Source organism: Danio rerio, chromosome 16, assembly GCF_052040795.2.
Source record: "Danio rerio strain M-AB ecotype USA chromosome 16, GRCz13ab, whole genome shotgun sequence".
Lineage (NCBI taxonomy): Eukaryota > Metazoa > Chordata > Actinopteri > Cypriniformes > Danionidae > Danio > Danio rerio.
Window position 1 is genome coordinate 26,245,424 of NC_141036.1, and position 20,540 is coordinate 26,265,963.

The following is a 20,540-nucleotide window of genomic DNA, read 5'->3' on the forward strand; positions in this document are numbered from 1 at the left end:
TAGCAATTTAGAACACCCTTGCAACACCTTAGCATGCCTTAGCAATTACCCAGAAACACCTTACCAACCACCTAGCAACCACTAAGAACATCCTAGCAACTGTCTAGTAACTACTTAGCTACGCCTTTGCATTTACCCAGCAACGCCTTAGCAACCACCTAGCAACCACTAAGAACACCCTAGCAACTAAATAGCAACACCTTGGAAACAATCTAGAACACCCTATCAACCACCTAGCAACACCTTATCAACCACCTAGAACACCCTAACAACACCTTAGTAACCACTCAGAACAACCTAGCAACAGTCTAGCAACGCCTTATCAACCACATAAACCACCATAGCAACACCATAGCAACTACTCAGGACACCTTAGCAACAGCATAGCAATGATTTAGCAACCACTCAAAATACCCTAGCAACAACATAGCAACACCTTAACAACTACATGGAACACCCTAGTAATCACCTAGTAATGCCTTAGCAACCGCCTAGCAACCACCTTGCAACATCTTGGCAGCCATTCAGAACACCCTAGATCTATCTATCTATCTATCTATCTATCTATCTATCTATCTATCTATCTATCTATCTATCTATCTATCTATCTATCTATCTATCTATCTATCTATCTATCTATCTATCTATCTATCTATCTATCTATCTATCTATCTATCTATCTATCTATCTATCTATCTATCCATCCATCCATCCATCCATCCATCCATCCATCCATCCATCCATCCATCCATCCATCCATCCATCCATCCATCCATCCATCCATCCATCCATCCATCCATCTATGCCAACTGTTTCAAACTTTTAATAAACACAATGCAATTTTTATTAAATAGGTCACACTTTAGTGTAGGGTTTAAATCTTGGTATTAATTTATTAACTATGATTTGTAATAAACTCAATAAACTCTTAATTTGCTGCTTATTAATAGTATGGCACTAGTGAAGTCTAGCTGTTGTGCCTGGTAAAGGATGTAGATAATAAACATGCAGAATAAACTTTATAATCACGAAGAAACAAATATTTATAGTAGATTTTCCATGCATTTAAACATTTAAATATGTATTTATTATTCACGATATTTAGTAATCAGCCATTTTTCTTTGACTTGTAATTGATTGCAGACAATACAACAAATACTATTTAATGTGTTCTTCATTATTTATTTATTTATTTATTTATTTATTTATTTAAATTAACATGTATTACAATTTTGGATCTTGCAACACATAAACAGTAAAGCATTTAGCATTTGTAATGTTGCCATTCCTTTTCAAAACATTTAAAAGATGTTTAAGGACTGTAGACACCAAGTGATGAAGTGTTTTAGGTATAATTTTGTCCCATTCTTCCTGTAAACAAGTCTTAAGATGGGCAACAGTACAGGCACTTCATTGTTGCATTTTGCGCTTCAAAATCCACCACACATTATCTATCAGAGACAGGTTAGGACTGTAGGCAGGCCTGTCAATTACCTGTGTCCTCTTCCTCCTCAGCCAGGACACGATAATGTGTGCAGAATGTGGTTTTGCATTGTCTTGTTGAAAGATGCATGGGCGTCCCTGGAAAAGAAGGCAGCGTGCTTCAAAATCTCTATGTACTTTTCAGCATTAACGGTGCCATCACAGAAGTGCAAGCTTTGCCAAGGGCACTGACACAAAAGACATAATTTATCTCAAATGCACTATGATGTGGTAGCTGCTCAAACTACTTAAAAAAAACAGAAACTCTGCACGAATTCACTGTGTGTGTTTGCTGGACAGTCTTTCACTGACACTGAAGTTACAGTGAAGTTAAAATGTAAACTTCATTTCTCATCTCTCTCTCTCTCTCTCACACACACACACACACACACACGCACGCACGCACGCACACACGCACGCACACACACACACACACACACACAAACTGTGGTCCTTTAAACTGCTGGCATAACATTTCCTCTCCTTTCAGCTGTTATAGCGATACTTGTGGATCCAGCCACGAGCGTGTGTCTGCAGAGCATGTTTTCTTCACCACGTCTATCATGAATCAGCTGTGATCGCCGCTGCTGTTTATCTGTGTCACTCATCGGTGAACAGCGACAGAGCATTAGAGGACAAAAAGGACAAAACTGTATTACAAATAATATATAAATATTAATATAGTTATATATTTTTCTTGTGCTGTGAAGTATAATATAAAATTGTGTATAGAAAGCACCGTCAATGCACTGTGAAGGACCGAGATATTGTATTGAACCAAATCGATGGCATGATAATAGTAACCGAACCATGAGACTAGTGTGGCTTCACACCTTAAGTTTCCACTGTGTGATGGTCCATCCCAGATGTCTTAGAGCCCAGAGAAGTCAACAGCACTTCTTGACACTGTTAACATAGGGCTTCCTTTTGGCACAGGACAGTTTTCAGTGGCATTTCTGGATGTAACTGCCTATTGTTACTTGACAAAGATTATGCAAAGTTGTTCTGAGCCCAAGTGATAATATTGCTTATAGATAAATGAGGATTCTTGATGCAGTGCCACATGAGGGATCGGAGATCACAGTTGTTCTGCTTAGGCTTGTGACTTTGTCCTTTACACTCTGAAATTCCCCCAGATTTCTTGAATCTTTTATTTATTTTATGCAATGTTGAAGGTGAAATATTCAAATGTCTTCTTATCTTTTTTGAGGTACATTGTTTTTAAACATTCATTCATTCATTTATTCATTCATTCATTCATTCATTCATTTATTCATTCATTCATTCATTCATTCGTTCAATTTCTTTTCGGCTTAGTCCCTTCATTAATCTGGGGTCGCCACAGCGGAATGAAGTGCCAACTATTAACGAACCAGCATATTTTTTTTTACGCAGCGGATGCCCTTCTAGCTGCAACCCATCTCTGGGAAACATCCATACACACTCATTCACTACGGACAATTTAGCCTATCCAATTCACCTGTACAGCATGCTTTTGGGCTGTGCGGGAAACGGAGCACCCAGAGGAAACCCATGAGGATGCAGGGAGAACATGCAAACTCCACACAGAAAAACCAACTTACCAAGTCGAGGCTCAAACCAGCAACCTTTTTGCTGTGAGGCGACAGCACTACCTACTGCGCCACTGCGTTGCCTGTTTTTAAACATTTTAATAATTTTCTCACGTATCTGTAGGCAAACCTCGGTCCATCTTTGCTCCTAAAGTACTAGACCTTTCTTATATGCTACTTTTTTTGTATCAAATCATAATTACAATCACCTGTTGACATCACTGCTAGAAAATAGGAATCAAATTTTTACTATTTTAGTCTCTTTTTCTTTTAATCAAACTATTATTTGTATAGGTCATGTAAGAATCATATATTAACTGAACTTCTACTGTTGTGTGTGAGATGCTGTGCATACTAATTAGCATTTTTGCAAAAGCAAATGCTGGTCCAAAATTTAATTCAGCTCTGCAGAAACTTCCTGTCTAAAGAAAGGTGTTAAAACTGAACACAGAGCACAAAAAGTTTTATGTTTTTATCGTTGTGCAGAGAATTCCACCTGTTAATATCAGCTGCCTATATAAGTTGAAGTCAGGAAAAGAAAGTTGTTGCGCACCTCCTTATTGTAACTTCTGCATTGCTTTGAGGATAACAGAATTCTGTGAATCGAATTATTCATTTGTATCCAGTAAATTGTTACGATTTTTGACATTGAAGAAAAACCTCTCCTAAGCTTTTTTCTTGAACACGCATGGAGTTGATTGAATATTCCAACATCACCTGTTTTAAATCACATCATTATTTAACCAGTTTACCTGAGAACCCTAAACTGCTCCTGCTACTTTTTTTGGAATGTGTTACAGGTCTAATGACAGGAAAGGATGAATATTTACAAATGAAACGAAGTTGACCAGACAAAACATCAACTATTTTGTGTTCTATGCTGTCTGCAATGAAATACAAGTCACAGTAAATTTGGAAATCACTACTTTTTTATTTATGTTTTCCATACTGTCCCAAGTTTTTCTGATTGGGGATTGTGCTTAATCATATCATTTAATTTCCTTCACACTGTCTATGCCCTGATTTTCAATAATTCATTCAGATACAAAAAATAAATGACATCGAATCAGCCACAGCCCATTGTAGATGTCAGTGGCATCAGTCATTAAGACCCATATCGGTCAAGCATTATTCATAAGTCATATCAGTCAACCATTATTCATACATGCCATCCATACAAGCCTCACACATGCACACACACACACACTTGCATATTCTCTTTCATTCTGCTTCCCACACGAGCGTATTTTCCCCGCACATTCATTCCCTTTCTCGGTTCTTTCCCTGCCTTCCACCTCCATCTCACTCTCTCTCTTTTGCACTCACACACACATGCACAAACACACACATTCACGCACACAAACACACAGTCATTCTCTTCCTCTCTCACCAGGGGACCCTAATTAAGCTTGGCTGGTCTTTGATGTTGTCGCCTAGGCAACAGTCACCATGACGAGGCTGGCTTTTCCAGAAAAAAAAAAAACATGCGCATTTTACAGCCATACAACATGCACTGTGCCCTTCACACACACACATGTACGAGCAATTACACAAGCATCAGATGCCAGCAAGACCTGTTGCACTGTGACACAACCTTTCCATGAACATAGGCAAGCATAATATATGTCCTGGACCTCATTCATGAGTATTCAGGATTCCCGTGTAATTATTTCCAGTGTGTGTGTGTGTGCATGTCTCAGTGGGGAAAACCCTGCTTGCCTTCTGCTTATCAATTAAACAAACCTCGGCAATCTAACACTTACAATTAACATTAAACACATCTAGCGCCGCCAGCCAGTACAATTAGCTTCCCGTTTTCGTCGTTAGGCTCCGCTGATATACCGCCTGACACCAAGTTGCACTGGGAGAGAGAAGGAGAGAAGCAGAGGCTCATATAACTGTCAGTAGACATTATGCCAGAGGAATTCTGTTTGCTTATTGCTCGATCTGTTTGGCGTCACCGGCAGGATAAAATGACTATCTGAGCGTGTTCTCATTGTGGGGCTCATCAATCTGTTTTCTTTGCTTTTCGCCTCCTGCAAACACACTATGGTGGTTCAGTTCGTATGATGGCAGCTCCCTTTATTAGTCGTTCTAATGAGCCAATCTGAATTATTAATTTGTAATTGAAGTTTTTTTTTTTATTTTTTTTTTTTGATTAAACAGATGATGAATGGTTGAGTGGTTATGTGGTTCGACTTTTTTTGTTGTTGTTGGATGCTGAGAGGCATGACATGACAAGCTATTTGTTTGTCCGTAGCCGAAAGCGGAAATATTTGTGCGGTGTAACAATTTTAGCTGAAAAGAGTGTGTTTTGTGTTTAATGAAAGTGTTTGGGTGTGAAATACAAAGAAGTATTTGCATTTTTGGGTTCCCTCCGGAGTTTCTAATGGGTTTTGCTGAATAGCTTTTTGATTTATGAAGCATTTTTGAATTGAGATGGTTGTTTGTGAAGGCTCTTCTGTTTTGGTCAATGTAAATTACACAAAGACATGCTTCAGATGAAAAACCCATCAAAAAATCCTGAGGGAACACATGGCCCTGCTGGTTCTCTGTCGGGTTTGTGGATTAGAAGATGATTTTTATGTTCTAAAAAGTAATAAACAGGAAAATAAATGTTGGGACAAAGTAATTTTCATGTTTATTTTATTTTACTGGGGTGTGTGAATGAGTGTTTCCCAGTAATGGGTTGCAGCTGGAAGGGCATCCACTGTGTAAAACTTACGCTGGATAAGTTGGCGGTTCATTTGCTGCAGTGGCGACCCCAGATTAATAAAGGGACTAAGCTGAAAAGAAAATTAACTAATTAATATTATTTTACTTTATTTTCATTCATTCATTTTTTTTTCCCTTAGTCCCATTATTAATCAGGGGTCGCCATAGCAGAATGGACCTTATCCAGCATACGTTTTACGCAGTGGATGCCCTTTCAGCTGCAACCCAGCACTGGGAAACACCCATATACTCTTGCATTCACATACTCAAACACAACGCTCAATTTAGCTTAGTATACAGGATGTGTTTGGACTGTGGGGGAAACCCATGCGAACACGGGGAGAACATGCAAACTCAACACAGAAAAGCCAAATGACCCAGCTGGGACTCGAACCAGCGACCTTCTTGCTGTGGGGCAATCTTGCTACCCACTGCACATGTTGCCCCTTTATTTTATGTTACTTTATTTTATAGCACATTTCAATATGTTGTCTTTTTTCTGTCACATTTGTGGAAAACTTATAAATGTACATTGAAAATGATAACTTTTGCTAAATTGTTGCAAACAATTTATATGGGTTGAATTTAAACAAACAAACAAACAAACAAACAAACAAACAAACAAACAAACAAACAAACAAACAAACAAACAAATAAAATTTACTAATAATCAGCTTAATTTGTTTGTTTAAATTCAAACCAAATAACTTGTTTGCAACAACTTACCTTAAAACAATTGAGCAAATGCAATTAGCAATTAGCAATTAGCATTTTTTTTAGTGTAGAAATGTTAAAATCAAATCTAGCCATTTTCCTAATTGCCTTACAGCACTCTATCTGATCTGAACATGGTGTTCGACTAAAATAACAAGTAATAAAGCTTTTCATGAAGCCTGGATTTTTATTTCTTCGTCTTATGTCATTGTTGTAACTACTGACTGCTGTGTTCCCTTAAGTCCTCCTTTTAAAAAGACTGAATACAAATGTGACATCTATTATGTAAATTGAAATTTTGCAGGGAAACTCTGCTCAATTTGCATTATTTAACATTCCAATTCTGTCTTTTCCCCTTCAGCTTTTCGTCATCGACAATGGTGCAGACGACTGGCGAATTGCCATGACCATGGAGAGGGTGCTGCTTATCGCTCTGGAGCTGATCGTTTCGGCGGTTCACCCGGTGCCCGGGGACTTCAAGTTTATGTGGCGGGCGAGACTGGCCTTCTCCTATGCTCCCTCGCAGGCGGAGGCAGATCTAGACATGGTGCTGTCTGTACCCATGTTTCTTAGACTCTACCTCATCGCCCGCGTCATGCTGCTACATAGCAAGCTCTTCACGGACGCCTCCTCCCGCAGCATAGGGGCACTCAACAAGGTCAGAGGTTAAAACTGACAGTTCAGGATGCTAATTCATATTTTTTCACTATGAATTCAGACACACATTTTATATAGAAAGTATTCATAGCGCTTCACTTTTTCTTTATTTTTTATGTTACAGCCACCAAACTGGATTAAATGTATTCATTTCCTCAAAATTCTACACACAATAGCCTATAATTACAATGTGAAAAAGCTCGTTTGAAATTCTTACAAATTTATTCCAAATAAAAAAACCTGAAAAATCACATGTACATAAGTATTCACAGCCTTTGCTCAATATGTTTGTTGATGCACCTTTGGCAGCAATTACAGCCTCAAGTCTTTTTAAATATGATGCCACAAGCTTGGCACACCTGTCTTTGAGAATTTTTGCCCATTCCTCTTTGCAGTACCTCTCAAGCTCTATCAAGTTGAATGGGAAGTGACGGCGTACAGCCATTTTCTGATCCTTTCAGAGATGTTCAATAGGATTTGTGTCTGGGCTCTGGCTGGGCCACTCAGTGACATTCACCGAGTTGTTGTGAAGCCCCTCCATTGATATTTTGATAGTGTACTTTGGGTCATTGTCTTGCTTAAAGATGAACCGTCACCCCAGTCTGAGGTCAAGAGCACTCTGAAGCAGGTTTTTATTCAGGATGTCTGTGTAAATTGTTGCATTCATCTTTCCCTCTATTCTGACTAGTCTTCCAGTTCCTGCTGCTGAAAAACTTCCCCACAGCATGATGCTGCCACCACCATGCTTCACTGTAGGGATGGTATTAGCCTGGTGATGAGCGCTGCCGGGTTTTCTCCAAACATAGTACCTGGCATTCACTCCAAAGAGTTCAATTTTAGTCCCATCAGACCAGAGAATTTAGTTTCTTATGGTCTAAGAGTCCTTCAGATGCCTTTTGGAAAATTCCAGGGGAGTGGCTTCCGTCTGTCCACTTTACCATACAGGCCTGATTGGTGGATTGCTGCACATACAGTATGGTTGTCACTCCTCTCCACAGAGAAATGCTGGAGCCTTGATAGATTGACCATCGGATTATTAATCACCTCCCTGACTAAGGCCCTTCTACCAGGTTGATCACTCAGCTTAGATGGCTGGCCAGCTCTAGAAAGAGTCCTGGTGGTTCCAAACATCTTCCACTTATGGATGATGGAGGCCACTGTGCTCATTGGAACTTTCAGAGCAGCAGAAATATTTCTGTAACCTTCCCCAGCCTTGTGCCTCAAGACAATCCTGTCTCGGAGGTCTACAGACAATTCCTTTGTCTTCATGCTTGGTTTGTGCTTTGACATGCACTGTCAACCCTGGAACCTTGTATAGACAGGTGTATACTTTTTCAAATCATGTTCAATCAACCGAATTGACCACATGTGAACTCCAATTAAGTTGCAGAAACATCTCAAGAATGATCAGTGGAAACATAATGTACCTGAGCTCAATTTAGAGCTTCACGGCAATACTTATGCACATGGGATTTTTCAGCTTTTTTATTTTGAATAAATTTGCAACCATTTCAAAAAATTCTTCTTTCACATTGTCATTATGGGCTATTGTGTATAGAATTTTGAGGAAATTAATTAATTTAATCCATTTTGGAATAAGGCTGTAACATAAAACGTGGAAAAAGTGAAGTGCTATGAATACTTTCCAGATGTACTACTCAGCTCATATTGTTTTTTTATGAACAAAGGCATGGCTGCCCATATTTGCTTGCTAGTTGAATTTTCTGATGATCATTTTCATTCAGGTATTCTGAAATGTGTATCAATTTCATTTAAAAAATGGCATGATAAAATGTACTAGTTTATTCATATTCTACTCTATAATATTTATAATAAACTAGAAGCAGTTGTTGGAGAATTTTACAGTTAAAAACATTTCTTCATCTACTGTGTTTCACTTATTTATACAGTGTTAATACACCATCATTTTGAAGTATCAACATATAAGCATTGCATCTTTGTAATTCACGAACAAAAATACCAACAAAAGCAGGTGGTAATAAGAAAGAGGTAAGCTTAAGTAGAATTCATCTCAAATAGGAACATACTAATGGAGAAGGTGCACAGTTTTATTCTGAGAAAATCAATTTACTGTTACTCACTGCATATTGACATCATTCGTTCATTGATTTTTAGCCATAACAACAGCTTGTTTTGCTGCTTGATGTTGCAAATCGGTGTTATTATATTCATTCATTCATTCATTCATTCATTTTCTTTTTGGCTCAGTCTCTTTATTAATCTGGGGTCGCCACAGCTGAATGAACCACCAACTTATACAGCATATGTTTTACGCAGAGGATGCACTTCCAGCTGCAACCCATCACTGGAGAACACCCATACACTCTCATTCAAACACATACACTACAGACAATTTTAGCTTACCCAATTCACCTGTATCACATGTTTTTGGACTTGTGGTGGAAACCGGAGCACCTGGAGGAAACGCATGCAAACACGGGGAGAACATGCAAACTCCACACAGAAATGCCAACTGACACAGCCGAGGCTAGAACCAGCGACCTTTTTGCTGTGAGGCGACAACACTACCTACTGTGCCACCGCATCGTAGTATTATTATATTATTTTTTATTAAGTGTTGTCATAAACACACTTGTTTGTAGACCAAGTAGTTTGACCATTTCTTACAGTATTCCTATAGCTATTTCCTCCAAAGGCAAAAGAATGAAAAGTCCTAAAACGATTGCAGTAAGGGCTAACTTCCACATTGCAGAATAAGCTCAACAGTAAGGAAACCTAGTGTTAACCAATAATAGATTTTTTACTTTAGCTTTTTTTGCCATTTTTGACAGTGTAAATTATTTCTTTATATCACCAAACTCCTAAAGGTGTCAATCACACACTTGAAGCTTCTGCCTTTGAGATAAATGGAATGCTAGTGGTTTGCTAACGTCAAGTGTTTGTGTTCAAATTGTAGAAGCCTCATCAGCTTGCTAGCTTCTCCCTTTCCATCTGCATTCAATGGCCCACTTGCGTCCAGATTCAATAAACACATCCTCTCAGGGAAAAAAAAAAAAGCAAAATGCTATTGTCCCTCCGATCCTGACTGTATGTCTATGCTGAAAAGAGCTCAATCTGTTCATCTTAGAGAAAGGCTGTACAAAGTGAAGCTGAAAGCAGTAAAGTTCAGTTTTACGATGACAATCATGAGTGCCAAGGCCTGTGGTTTTCAGCACTGGAGGAAGAGGTTTTGTGTGTGGTTATGCTGTTTGTTCAGTCTCTAGAGAGCGATGAACCTGTCAGCTTTACTGATGGTTAAAGGTTTTACACTGACCTAACAAATAGCCAAGCCTTTAAGTGTAACAGCTGCTTTTAAACTGTTGCAAGTTTGAAAAATGTAAACAAAATCCCCAAACAAGCCTCGTATGATTTGGTTATTAATTACAATCAATACTATTTATTATCAAATATGCATTGTCAATAAATGAGCTTGCAACATATTAATCTAAAACCACTTTGATATTGAAAATCAAAGACGTTATTTTGCACAATAAGTTATTTTAAATAAGTTATTTAACATAAATCAGCGAACTGAAACAATGGGAAAAGTTACACACTGTCCACTCATCTCCTGCCACCTGTAAGCCGAGAGATGGGAAAGAAAAACATTTAATGATTTATTCATTATCAAAATATTTTAAAATAAATCATACACTCACTGGCCACTTTATTAGGTACACCTAATGTCCAACTGCTTTTTAATGCTAATCAAATTTCTATTCAGCCAATCACATGGCAGCAACTCAGTGCATTTAGGTATGTAGACATGTTTAAGACGATTTGCTGCAGTTTGAACCAAGCATCGGAATGTGGAAGAAAGGGGAATTAAGTGACTTTGAATGTGGCATGGTTGTTGGTGCCAAACGGGCTGGTCTGAGTATTTCAGAAACTGCTCATCTACTGGGATTTTCATGCACAACCATCTTTAGGGTTTACAGAAAATGGTTCGAAAAATAGAAATATCTAATGAGCGTCAGTTCTGTGGGAATAAATGCCTTGTTGATGCCAGAGGTCAGAGGAGAATGGCCAGACCGGTTGCAGCTGATAGAAAGGCAACAGTAACTCAAATAACCACTTGTTACAGCCGAGGTATGCAGAAAAGCATCTCTGAACGCAAAACATGTTGAACCTTGAAGCAGATGGGCTACAGCAGCAGTCAATAAAATCTGCAATAACTGTGGGATGCTATCATGTTAATATGGGCCAAAATCTCTAAATATTTCCAGTAACTTGTTAAATCTATGCCACAAAAGATTAAGACAGTTCTAAAGGCAAAAAGGGGTCCAATACGGTACTAGTAAGCTGTACCTAGAAAAGTGGCCGGTGAGTGAATATATTTCTGTATAAAAAGGTCACCCCATATGTCAATGTATACTTACTATTTTTGAAATGAGGAGCTATGCTGCTGCACTTTGAATGGTGATTAGTTGTCAATATGTGTGAATATTATTCAGATCTCGTGCTTAAAACAAGCACAAAAAAATCCAATAATAATGTCAAAAATTTGTTTTTGTTTTGTCGCTTATTTGAACATTATTGTTTAAACATTTTAACAGTTTTTCTCTAATCTTTTTGGTCACTACTTGTAGATGCCTATTTCAGAACCCCTATTATTAAAAAAGTAGGTGACAAGCTTTGAGTAAGGAGTTCTGAGGACTAAAGCACAGAGGGCATTGGGCATTTATATAAGATTGAAAGTAAAAAACAGAACAAAATCTACTCCAAAAGGTGGCAAAACACTCAGTCATGGCAGAGCAGGGATCAACAGTACTTTTATTGCAGAATACTTGTGTGACAGTTTATCACAGTTTTATCATGTGCAGTTATCATAGTGTCAAACAATTGCTTATTCATGGATTTGGAAGAATAAAGTACCTCACCTGCACACATGCAGCTTTTTTTCCACTTGACTGCCTAGACTCTCAGCTTTATCTACTCAGACAGATACAGTAGAGAAAACGTCAGAAATAGAAGGTGTTAGATTAAAAAAAACAAAAAAAAAAAAAAAAAAAAACAGTTGTCCTAAAGCATGTATGTCCTGTGTAGAAGTCTTGTTAATACTTTATTTTAAAAAAGGTAACACTTTTTTGATGGTCCATTTGAGTATTAGTAGACTGTCTGTTTAATAATATCTGTTGATACTGCTCCTTCAACAGACATTTAACTGACTATGAGAAACTTTGCAAGTGCATGTCAACTTACACTTACCCTAACCCCAACCTCAATCCCGACCTAACAGTCTACTTACAATCTAATGAGAATTAGTTGGCATAAAGATGAAATGTAACTTAAATTCAACAAATGAACCATCAAAATAAAGTGTGACCTAAAAGTAAAACTATACAAGAACACTATAGCTGCATCTGAAATGGAATAATTGAATAAATTGTACATAAGGATGAATGTCAATTTACTTCATGACCATTAGAAAAGTATGTTTTATATACTGTGAGTTTTAATAGTATTAATAGATTGAAATGTGCTACATTGACTATTTGTTGTTATCAAATGATTTACACTTGTCTGTTTTGTCACTTCCCTCCTATTCATAATTTTCTGCCCTAGCCTTATGGGATACTAAATTGTTCATTGGATGCACTTCAGAATCTTGGCAGATGTAGTAGATAATCCAGGTACTTCTCTAATGCTACTCAGCTCACATACTGTTTTTCACATTCTATATACAGTAGTAGGGAAGTAAGCAATTTCGGACACACCATATTTCTCTTGCTCAAAAACATTGAGTGATTTTAGTAAATCTTCATTACATTGTAAATATACAGATACATTTGACCTCAATAAGTTGAAAACAGCAATCATTTATGACTATAGACCACAAAAGCAGTCACAAGGGACAACATTTTAAAAAATGGAGGATTTATACATAATTTCAAGAGTTCACACTTAGCTGATGATTGATTATAAAGCTTGTTTGGCATGCTGTCCCGGGAGAGAGCCCTGAGCTCATAAGATCCTCGAGCTCAGGGCTTCCATTCATTTGCAGGACGAGAGGGGTGTTTGAGCTTAGGTAGATCTCGAAACTCCCCTGCTGCAGTAGCTAATGCACAGATAGTGATTGCTCTTCAGAGATAACTACTTACTTGGAGCCTGTCTATGGTGCTGATTTGGATTAGTTAATAAACTTAAGTTACATGTTTTTGGATGGTGGGGGGAAACCGCGGAGCCCGGGGAAAGCCCACGTGAGCACGGGGGGAATGTGTAAACTTCGAACAGAAATGTCAGCTGTCTTGGTAAGGACTAGAACCAGTAAGTTTCTTGCTGTGAGGGAACAGTGCTAACCACTGGGCCACCGTGCCACCCATCTACGAAAGGGGGAGGAGTAGGGGTGGAAGGGGGTATTCTTCAAAATGATGGCTGTTACAGATGGCTGTTATATGCAACTCATGGTATTTATAGTGGCTTAGGAATCGTCTGATTGGTGAATCATAAATTGGATTATGTGGGACTGGCTGCAAGCACCCATAAACACGTGTTTCTTTCGAAACTAGTTTAAAAATAAACTTTAAAGGGGAATAAATAAACTGTTCAATGATGTATGGTTTGTTAGAATAAGTCTAGATTTGGCCAAGATACAACTATTAGAAAATCTCAAATCTGAGGGTGTAAAAAATCTAAATATTGAAAAATCAGGATGACACGGTGGCTCAATGGTGAACACTGACATCTCACAACAAGAAATTTGCTGGTTCATGTCTCAGTTGGGTCAGTTGGCATTTCTGTGTGGAGTTTGTCTTCTCCCTATGTTTACATGCCAGTCCAAATTCCCAGTAGTGTGTGTGTGTGTGTGTGTGTGTGTGTGTGTGTGTGTGTGTGTGTGTGTGTGTGTGTGTGTGTGTGTGTGTGTGTGTGTAAATGAGTGTGCATGGATGTTTTCCAGTACTGGGTTGCAGCTGGAAGGACATCCACTGTGTAAAACATATGCTGGAATAGTTGGCTGTTCATTCTGGTCTGGCAACCCCTGATCAATAAAGGGATTATGCCGAAGATAAAATGAATGAATAAATAAGAAATTGCCTTTAAAGTTGTCCAAATTAACTTTTTGATAATGCATACTACTAATTAAAATGTACTATTGATAATAACAATAGAAAATTCACAAAATGTTTTCATGGAACATGATCTGTGCTTAATATTCTAATAATATTTGGCATGAAATAAAAATCTATCTATTATTGGCTATTGACAAAATGATACCTGTGCTATATAATACTAGTTTTGTGGTTCAGGTGCACATTTAACTTTAATATTTTGCACATGGAAGTGATGGTTGCAAATGACCTTCTACTGGAAAGACTCTAGGAGTTGTTTCTTTGGGAAACATTTATTTACTTGCACCTCATGAATGAACCCATTCATGAAACTAAATCAGACCAGTGCAGAGTACATTTTAGCAGAGTGCTTTTCATAATCATTTAGTTAGCTCAGCTGTAAGGCTTTGTGTACAACACAATGTGACATAAAATGTGACATTTTGTCAAACTACACTGCTACTTACTGGAAATAGGGGCTTATTACTGGAAAAGCTACCTTATTATGTACAGTGCTGAACGACTGCCATGTTACTAATGATGTTAGTAGTGCTGCTTCTTTTAGATGGTTGCTGCAAAAACGCATATATTGGGTATATGTTGGCATTTAAAGACGTAAAAGCGTCAAGCCTCAGCTGAAGGTCAGTGTTGGACAGGAGCGTAATTGAATTATTTTTGCATTGTTAGGATGCAGCATCACAGCACGGTGTCATTTGATGACTGATGAATTTTCTGCTGTAATGGATTTTATGATTGATGGCTGTTCGTTTTTCAAGCAGGTTTATCTCTGCTCCCCCTTTAGATAGCTGATTGATGTCTCTGAATATTGTATATCTATTCAGCTTTGTGCTTAAAGGTTGACCAATGACTGGCGTGGATGTGAAATGCTTGATGGTTCAAAGTTTGAGTTTTGTCCTCTGCTGCGGTTGTCATAATCCAAAACAGGTGAAAAGAGTCCTGATGTGGTTTCATTTGAATGGCTGATTGGAGAGGGTAATCACTTTGTCCTTTGAGAGAAGCTCTTGTTTCAAAGAGATGTAAATGCAAATTCTCTTTGCTCTCATGTGCTGTTTTATCATTAATGACGTTGTGGTCAATCTTAGCTAAGAGATCTCCGCCTTTGCTCTGAAGAGCTGCTCTTTGTGCGACTTTTTTGTAACAAATCAATAATAACGATGTGGATGATAATGAAAATGATTGTTTTTAGTCTATTTAATATGCACAAAAAGTAGCAATGCTTCTAATTCTTGAAACACCCTAGGATAGGGTGGATTTAATGGATTTAGACTGAGCTGAAAATTCGAACAAAGCTGGATTTTTAAACTTAGATTTTAGTCAGGACCAACACATTGTTTCATATAAGTTATGATACTGTTGTTTAGGTTACAGTCAATTTGTACAAAAGTATTGCACAATCTTTGATGTTTTAAATAGTTTTTTTTATTTTTATTTTTGACAGACGTTTGATGTAAATAAACCACTATAAGAGACCAACTGTACCAGCAGACTTTTTTTTATATTTGTTTATTATTTTATAAAATATGAAAAAGGTGACGCGGTGGCGCAGTGAGTAGCATGTTCGCCTCACAGCAGCAAGGTTGCTGGTTCGAGCCTCGGCTGGGTCAGTTGGCGTTTCTGTGTGGAGTTTGGATGTTCTCCCTATGTTCGTGTGGGTTTCCTCTGGTGCTCCGGTTTCCCCCACAAGTTCAAAGTCATGTGGTTAATTGTGCAATTGTGGTGAATTGGGTAAGCTAAATGTTCCGTAGTGAATGAGTGTTTGTGTGAATGAGTGCGTATGGGAATTAACCAGTGTGTATGAGTGTGTGTAGGCTGCGACTTGAAGGGTTTCTGCTGCGTAAAAAAGATATGCTGGATAAGTTGTCGGTTCATTCCGCTGTGGAGACCCCAAATTAATAAAGGGACTAAGCCGAAAAGAAAATAAATGAATGAATGAATGAATGAATGAATGAATGAATGAATGAATATATATATATATAAAAAAAACTAAATTGGCTAAATTAAAGTTTGATAAATTTGACATATGACTTGTATAGATCACTTTGTATGAAACAGCTCAAAATAATCAATTATATAACAAGTAGCCTAATAAAAAAATTGATTAAAAAGACGTTAATATTTTAGTTTCCAGCAGTGCATCAGAAAAGAAATAGTTTAACAAGCCACAATATACAGCCAAATGGAAATTGAATGAATGGATTGGAATAAATAATAAATAAACTATTTGTAAATAAATTATTTAAATAAATAAATATTAGAATTATAAATACAATATACATAGACACAGTAAACAAACAAACGATTACATGATATTTTAATATGCAGAGTTCATGCAGAGAGCGTCATAGAAAACAAACAGCCGCGAGCTGTTGAGCTCGTGAATTTCTTGTTCGCAATTACAAATACAAGCGCATCCACGTGAGAGGGATGCAGGCTTGCTCTGTGCTTTGTTATGTTGTTGCCGGCCAAAGAAAATTTCTTTCACTTCATGTGCTAGTGGCAGAGACAGCAGGAAATAATTTGGCTAGCTTAAGGAAAGGAAAGGGATGAGGAAACCGATGATCATTACATGACCATTCGAGAAGTTTCCCCATGGTGTTAATGTCAGGCATCTAAAATAAAATTGACTTTAATCCTCAATTGTAGTTGGCTGCTTTAAACTTGGATTGTGGTGTTTTCTGGTAACGTTTGTCATGTTGATTTCATTGATGGTAAATGCACGCTTGAGTAGTCGATTGTTTTTGACAGCGCCGACTAGTAAGGGAAGTAGTCGATTGCTCAACTAGTTGACTAGTCTATGAAAGCCCTATGAGATAGACACATTTTCTGACTTGGCTTTGTTTGAAACTACTAAAAAATAGACAGTTTTGTATCTAAAATGTAAGTTATCAGCATAACTTGTTTGTTGAATTGTTACTGTAAGCAATATCCATATGACATTTGCGATCAATCTCATAAACTGATATTTGCAAAAACCACACTTTTGCTTGCTATATTATTTAATATCATATAGATCTTTTTTTCTTTTATAACATGATTTAAAAGGAACTTTTTAACCTTTTGGCAAACAGTCACACCAGTGTGATCATTCTTGGCTGGTCCCTAGAATGTACAATCAAACCGATATGATTAGAATGTTCAATGCTCGAATCTGTTTTTCCCACAATGCCTTGCACCTATTTTAAATATATTCATTTAAATGCAAATAAGTCAAGTCAAGTCATTCGCTACATGTGTGGACATACAGAAGAATGAAATGTTGTGTCTCGCAGGACAGCAGTGTTATATTAATCATAAATACAAGCACAATGCTAGACATAAGAGCTATTTTAAAAAACTATGCATGACTAACATATACCATAAGATACCTAACTACACACATAAGATCCTTATGGTATATGTTAGTCATGCATAGTTTTTTTAAAATAGCTCTTATGTCTTGTATAGTCTGTCTTAAGTGTATAGTTAAGATACTTACACCCATAAGATACTTAACTATACACTTAAGACAGACTATACAAGTATGTTTACATGAGACTGAACAATGTTGTGCAGGATATTGTGAGGAGATGTATTCAGAGAGGTATTAAAGGTGAATTTTGTACAAAAGAGTTATTTAAGGTTAAAGCAAGCAGTGCAACATGATTGTAGCACTGACACATTCATAGTAAACAATACCGAGTACTGATTCCTTATCATAGTGGTGGGCTGATACCGAGTACTGATTCAGATGCTTAAAGTTCTATGTAACTAGCCGTTGCATAAAGCACATTGTCCCTTAACTTAGATAATTAAGTGGAAATCTCACCTTACTAAGATAATAAACTAAGGATGCTGCATATCATCCTATACATTATTATTACTGCATATAATCTTAAACATGTCTCTTATAACCATTTACTGTGGACAGAAGCACCTTTACAGAAAATAATAGATAATATGTGGGAGACTCGCAGAGCTTCCGGGAGAGGTCATGCAGTTGGACACAAGATGGGGCTGATCGCTCTGATCGCGTCACAGTAGCTCCAAACACTGAATGTACAATGGTTGCAACAAAGAGACCCTCACTAGTGCAAATTGCGCCAATGAACTGTATAAACAGAGGTTGCACCACATCTGTAAATATTTTAGCTGCTGCGACGTGTACGTATCGATCGCTCATGCAGCCACAAATCATTTACCAAATCAACTCACTTGTTGTAGCGCTGCTATCAGTATAACCCAGGTGCGCATGTGCATCTTACTCTACTTGTAAACTTGTAAACAAACACTTACGATAGGTTCATAAGATCAGACAGATTGACGAGTACCAATCGAGCCATTAAATGTGATTAACGGCTAATACCGATCTCCGACCGATCGATAAATACTAGAAAAACAATATTTATGGTTTGTAAAATCCAGATGGAGATGGAAATGACGATGGCAGTAATAAGTATGTGCTTTATTCACATCAGACACACAAAAGTTTGTTATTAGAATGTTTGCTCTGTTCTTTTCCCAACAGCCACTTTCATGTACTGTTGGGGAATTAACATGTTGTAAATCCAGCAGCTCTAATCTTTTCAGTTCAGCGCAGGCTAACATGGGGCGCCCATCACAGGCCAAATATTATGATCATTATAAACCTGTTTAAACAACAAAAACATATTCTTATGTCAACATATCTTTAAATTATAAGGGATGTGATGAAGGTTTGCAGTAGGAATTTTGAAGTGATGCATGCCAAATAATGTTCAAAAAAAATTATGATAAAAAAATGTGGAAGTATTTAAAATTGTGTGAACAGATTTATGCAGTCCCGGCTCCCGACATTATATATTATATATATATATATAATAAAGAGATTTATGGACATGGTTTCAAGTTTTGTGAGAAAACTGTGCATTTTAGCCAGAAAAAACATGTTGCTTTCCATGGACTATATGGGTGATTCTAGTTGCAGATACATTTAATAACCAAAGCCATCGTTTTTTTCAGATTTACATTTTCAATTATTTATAAAATGTGTTCATCATTTTCATAGATCACAAGATGTCACATGTCATAACAATACCATTGATGTGTAACAAGTTTCTTAAATTACCAAACATCATGATTTCTTAATGTCCAAACTAGTAACTATTTTTTCCATCATGTATCAAGATATTTTATTTTGCTTTTTTTCATTGGTGAATTCACTGAAATGTTACCCCAATTTCAAAAAGAAAATGAAATATATTTTATTAATAGCCCACTGGACAATTTCAAAATATTTTAATCCTGATTTCATTAGTGTCATCTGATTTATACTAAGTGGAATAATTGGCTAAAAAGTTGTGAAACTGCACATTTTTGCTGTCAATTCAGTTAGTAACTACCCATAAGGATTTTTCTTGCTATGATTTATTGTTATTTCTACACATTACTAAATTCATCCATGACATCCATTTATTTATTTGAACTGTTTGTATTTGTGTTTAGCAAAGGAGGCTCTTTTTCCATGTAGCATTTAAGTGCATTTTCTTGTCAATGAAGTATTACTGGACCATTTTAAAGCTTTTAAAGATAAGACTCATTAGAGCTTCTCTTATCCATCAGTAAAAGCACAAAAAAAAATCTTTTATGATGATGAAATCCGGTCTGAAAGGAATCACACGGCTGCTTGTTTTCCTCTTTTCAGGTGCACTTTAACACACGCTTTGTGATGAAGACCCTGATGACCATATGCCCGGGCACGGTGCTGCTAGTCTTCAGTATCTCCCTGTGGATCATCGCTGCCTGGACCGTACGAGTGTGTGAGAGGTAAGACAGAGAAAACGAATGAACAAATGAATCATTGTGTTTGGAGCTGCGCCGTGCTGTCTAGACGCTGTCAAGTTTCTTATGCTTAATGAGGACTCACCTGAATCCCCACCAATAAGTGACAGTAGCTGCATGAAAACACGCCGCCTGAGGTGTGCAAACGCTCGCTCTACACGTCCGGGAGGAGCAGAGACCAGAGAGAAAGAGAGAGCTGGAAAGAGAGAGCACTTTCATTCACACCCTTGTCTATCTAACATCGTTCCTCCTTTTCTAGGCACACATTCAGGCATCACTACGTGTATTAACAGATTTCCCATGTTGCATCCTAAAAGGGGTCGATGGGATAAACTAGTGGGTGTTTCCCACTCTTCCAGGCACGTTGTCATGGTTACAAATTCTGGATGCGTGTTAGACGCTGTATAATATTGAGGGTTCCCCATGGCAAGGATTTAAGGTTTGATTATTGTTTTGATAGCGGCAGGCTGGAGCAGTGAGTTTTGACTGACGGTTTGTGCATTTGAATTGCCAC

At 37.5% G+C, this 20,540-nt stretch overlaps 1 protein-coding gene across 3 annotated transcripts in view; it reads left to right on the forward strand.

Moving 5' to 3' along the window:
- The window catches only part of kcnn3 (potassium intermediate/small conductance calcium-activated channel, subfamily N, member 3), a 128,384-nt gene that overhangs the window by 68,348 nt on the left and 39,496 nt on the right, over positions 1-20,540 (forward strand). For all 3 annotated transcript variants that reach the window (XR_015511334.1, XM_087286938.1, XM_087286939.1), the window contains 2 exons: positions 6,844-7,140; positions 19,890-20,011. Coding sequence is in view for 2 of the 3 variants with exons in the window: in XM_087286938.1 (XP_087143064.1) it covers positions 6,844-7,140; positions 19,890-20,011 (419 nt within the window). In the remaining variant the exon portion in view is untranslated. The remainder of the gene's footprint in view (positions 1-6,843; positions 7,141-19,889; positions 20,012-20,540) is intronic.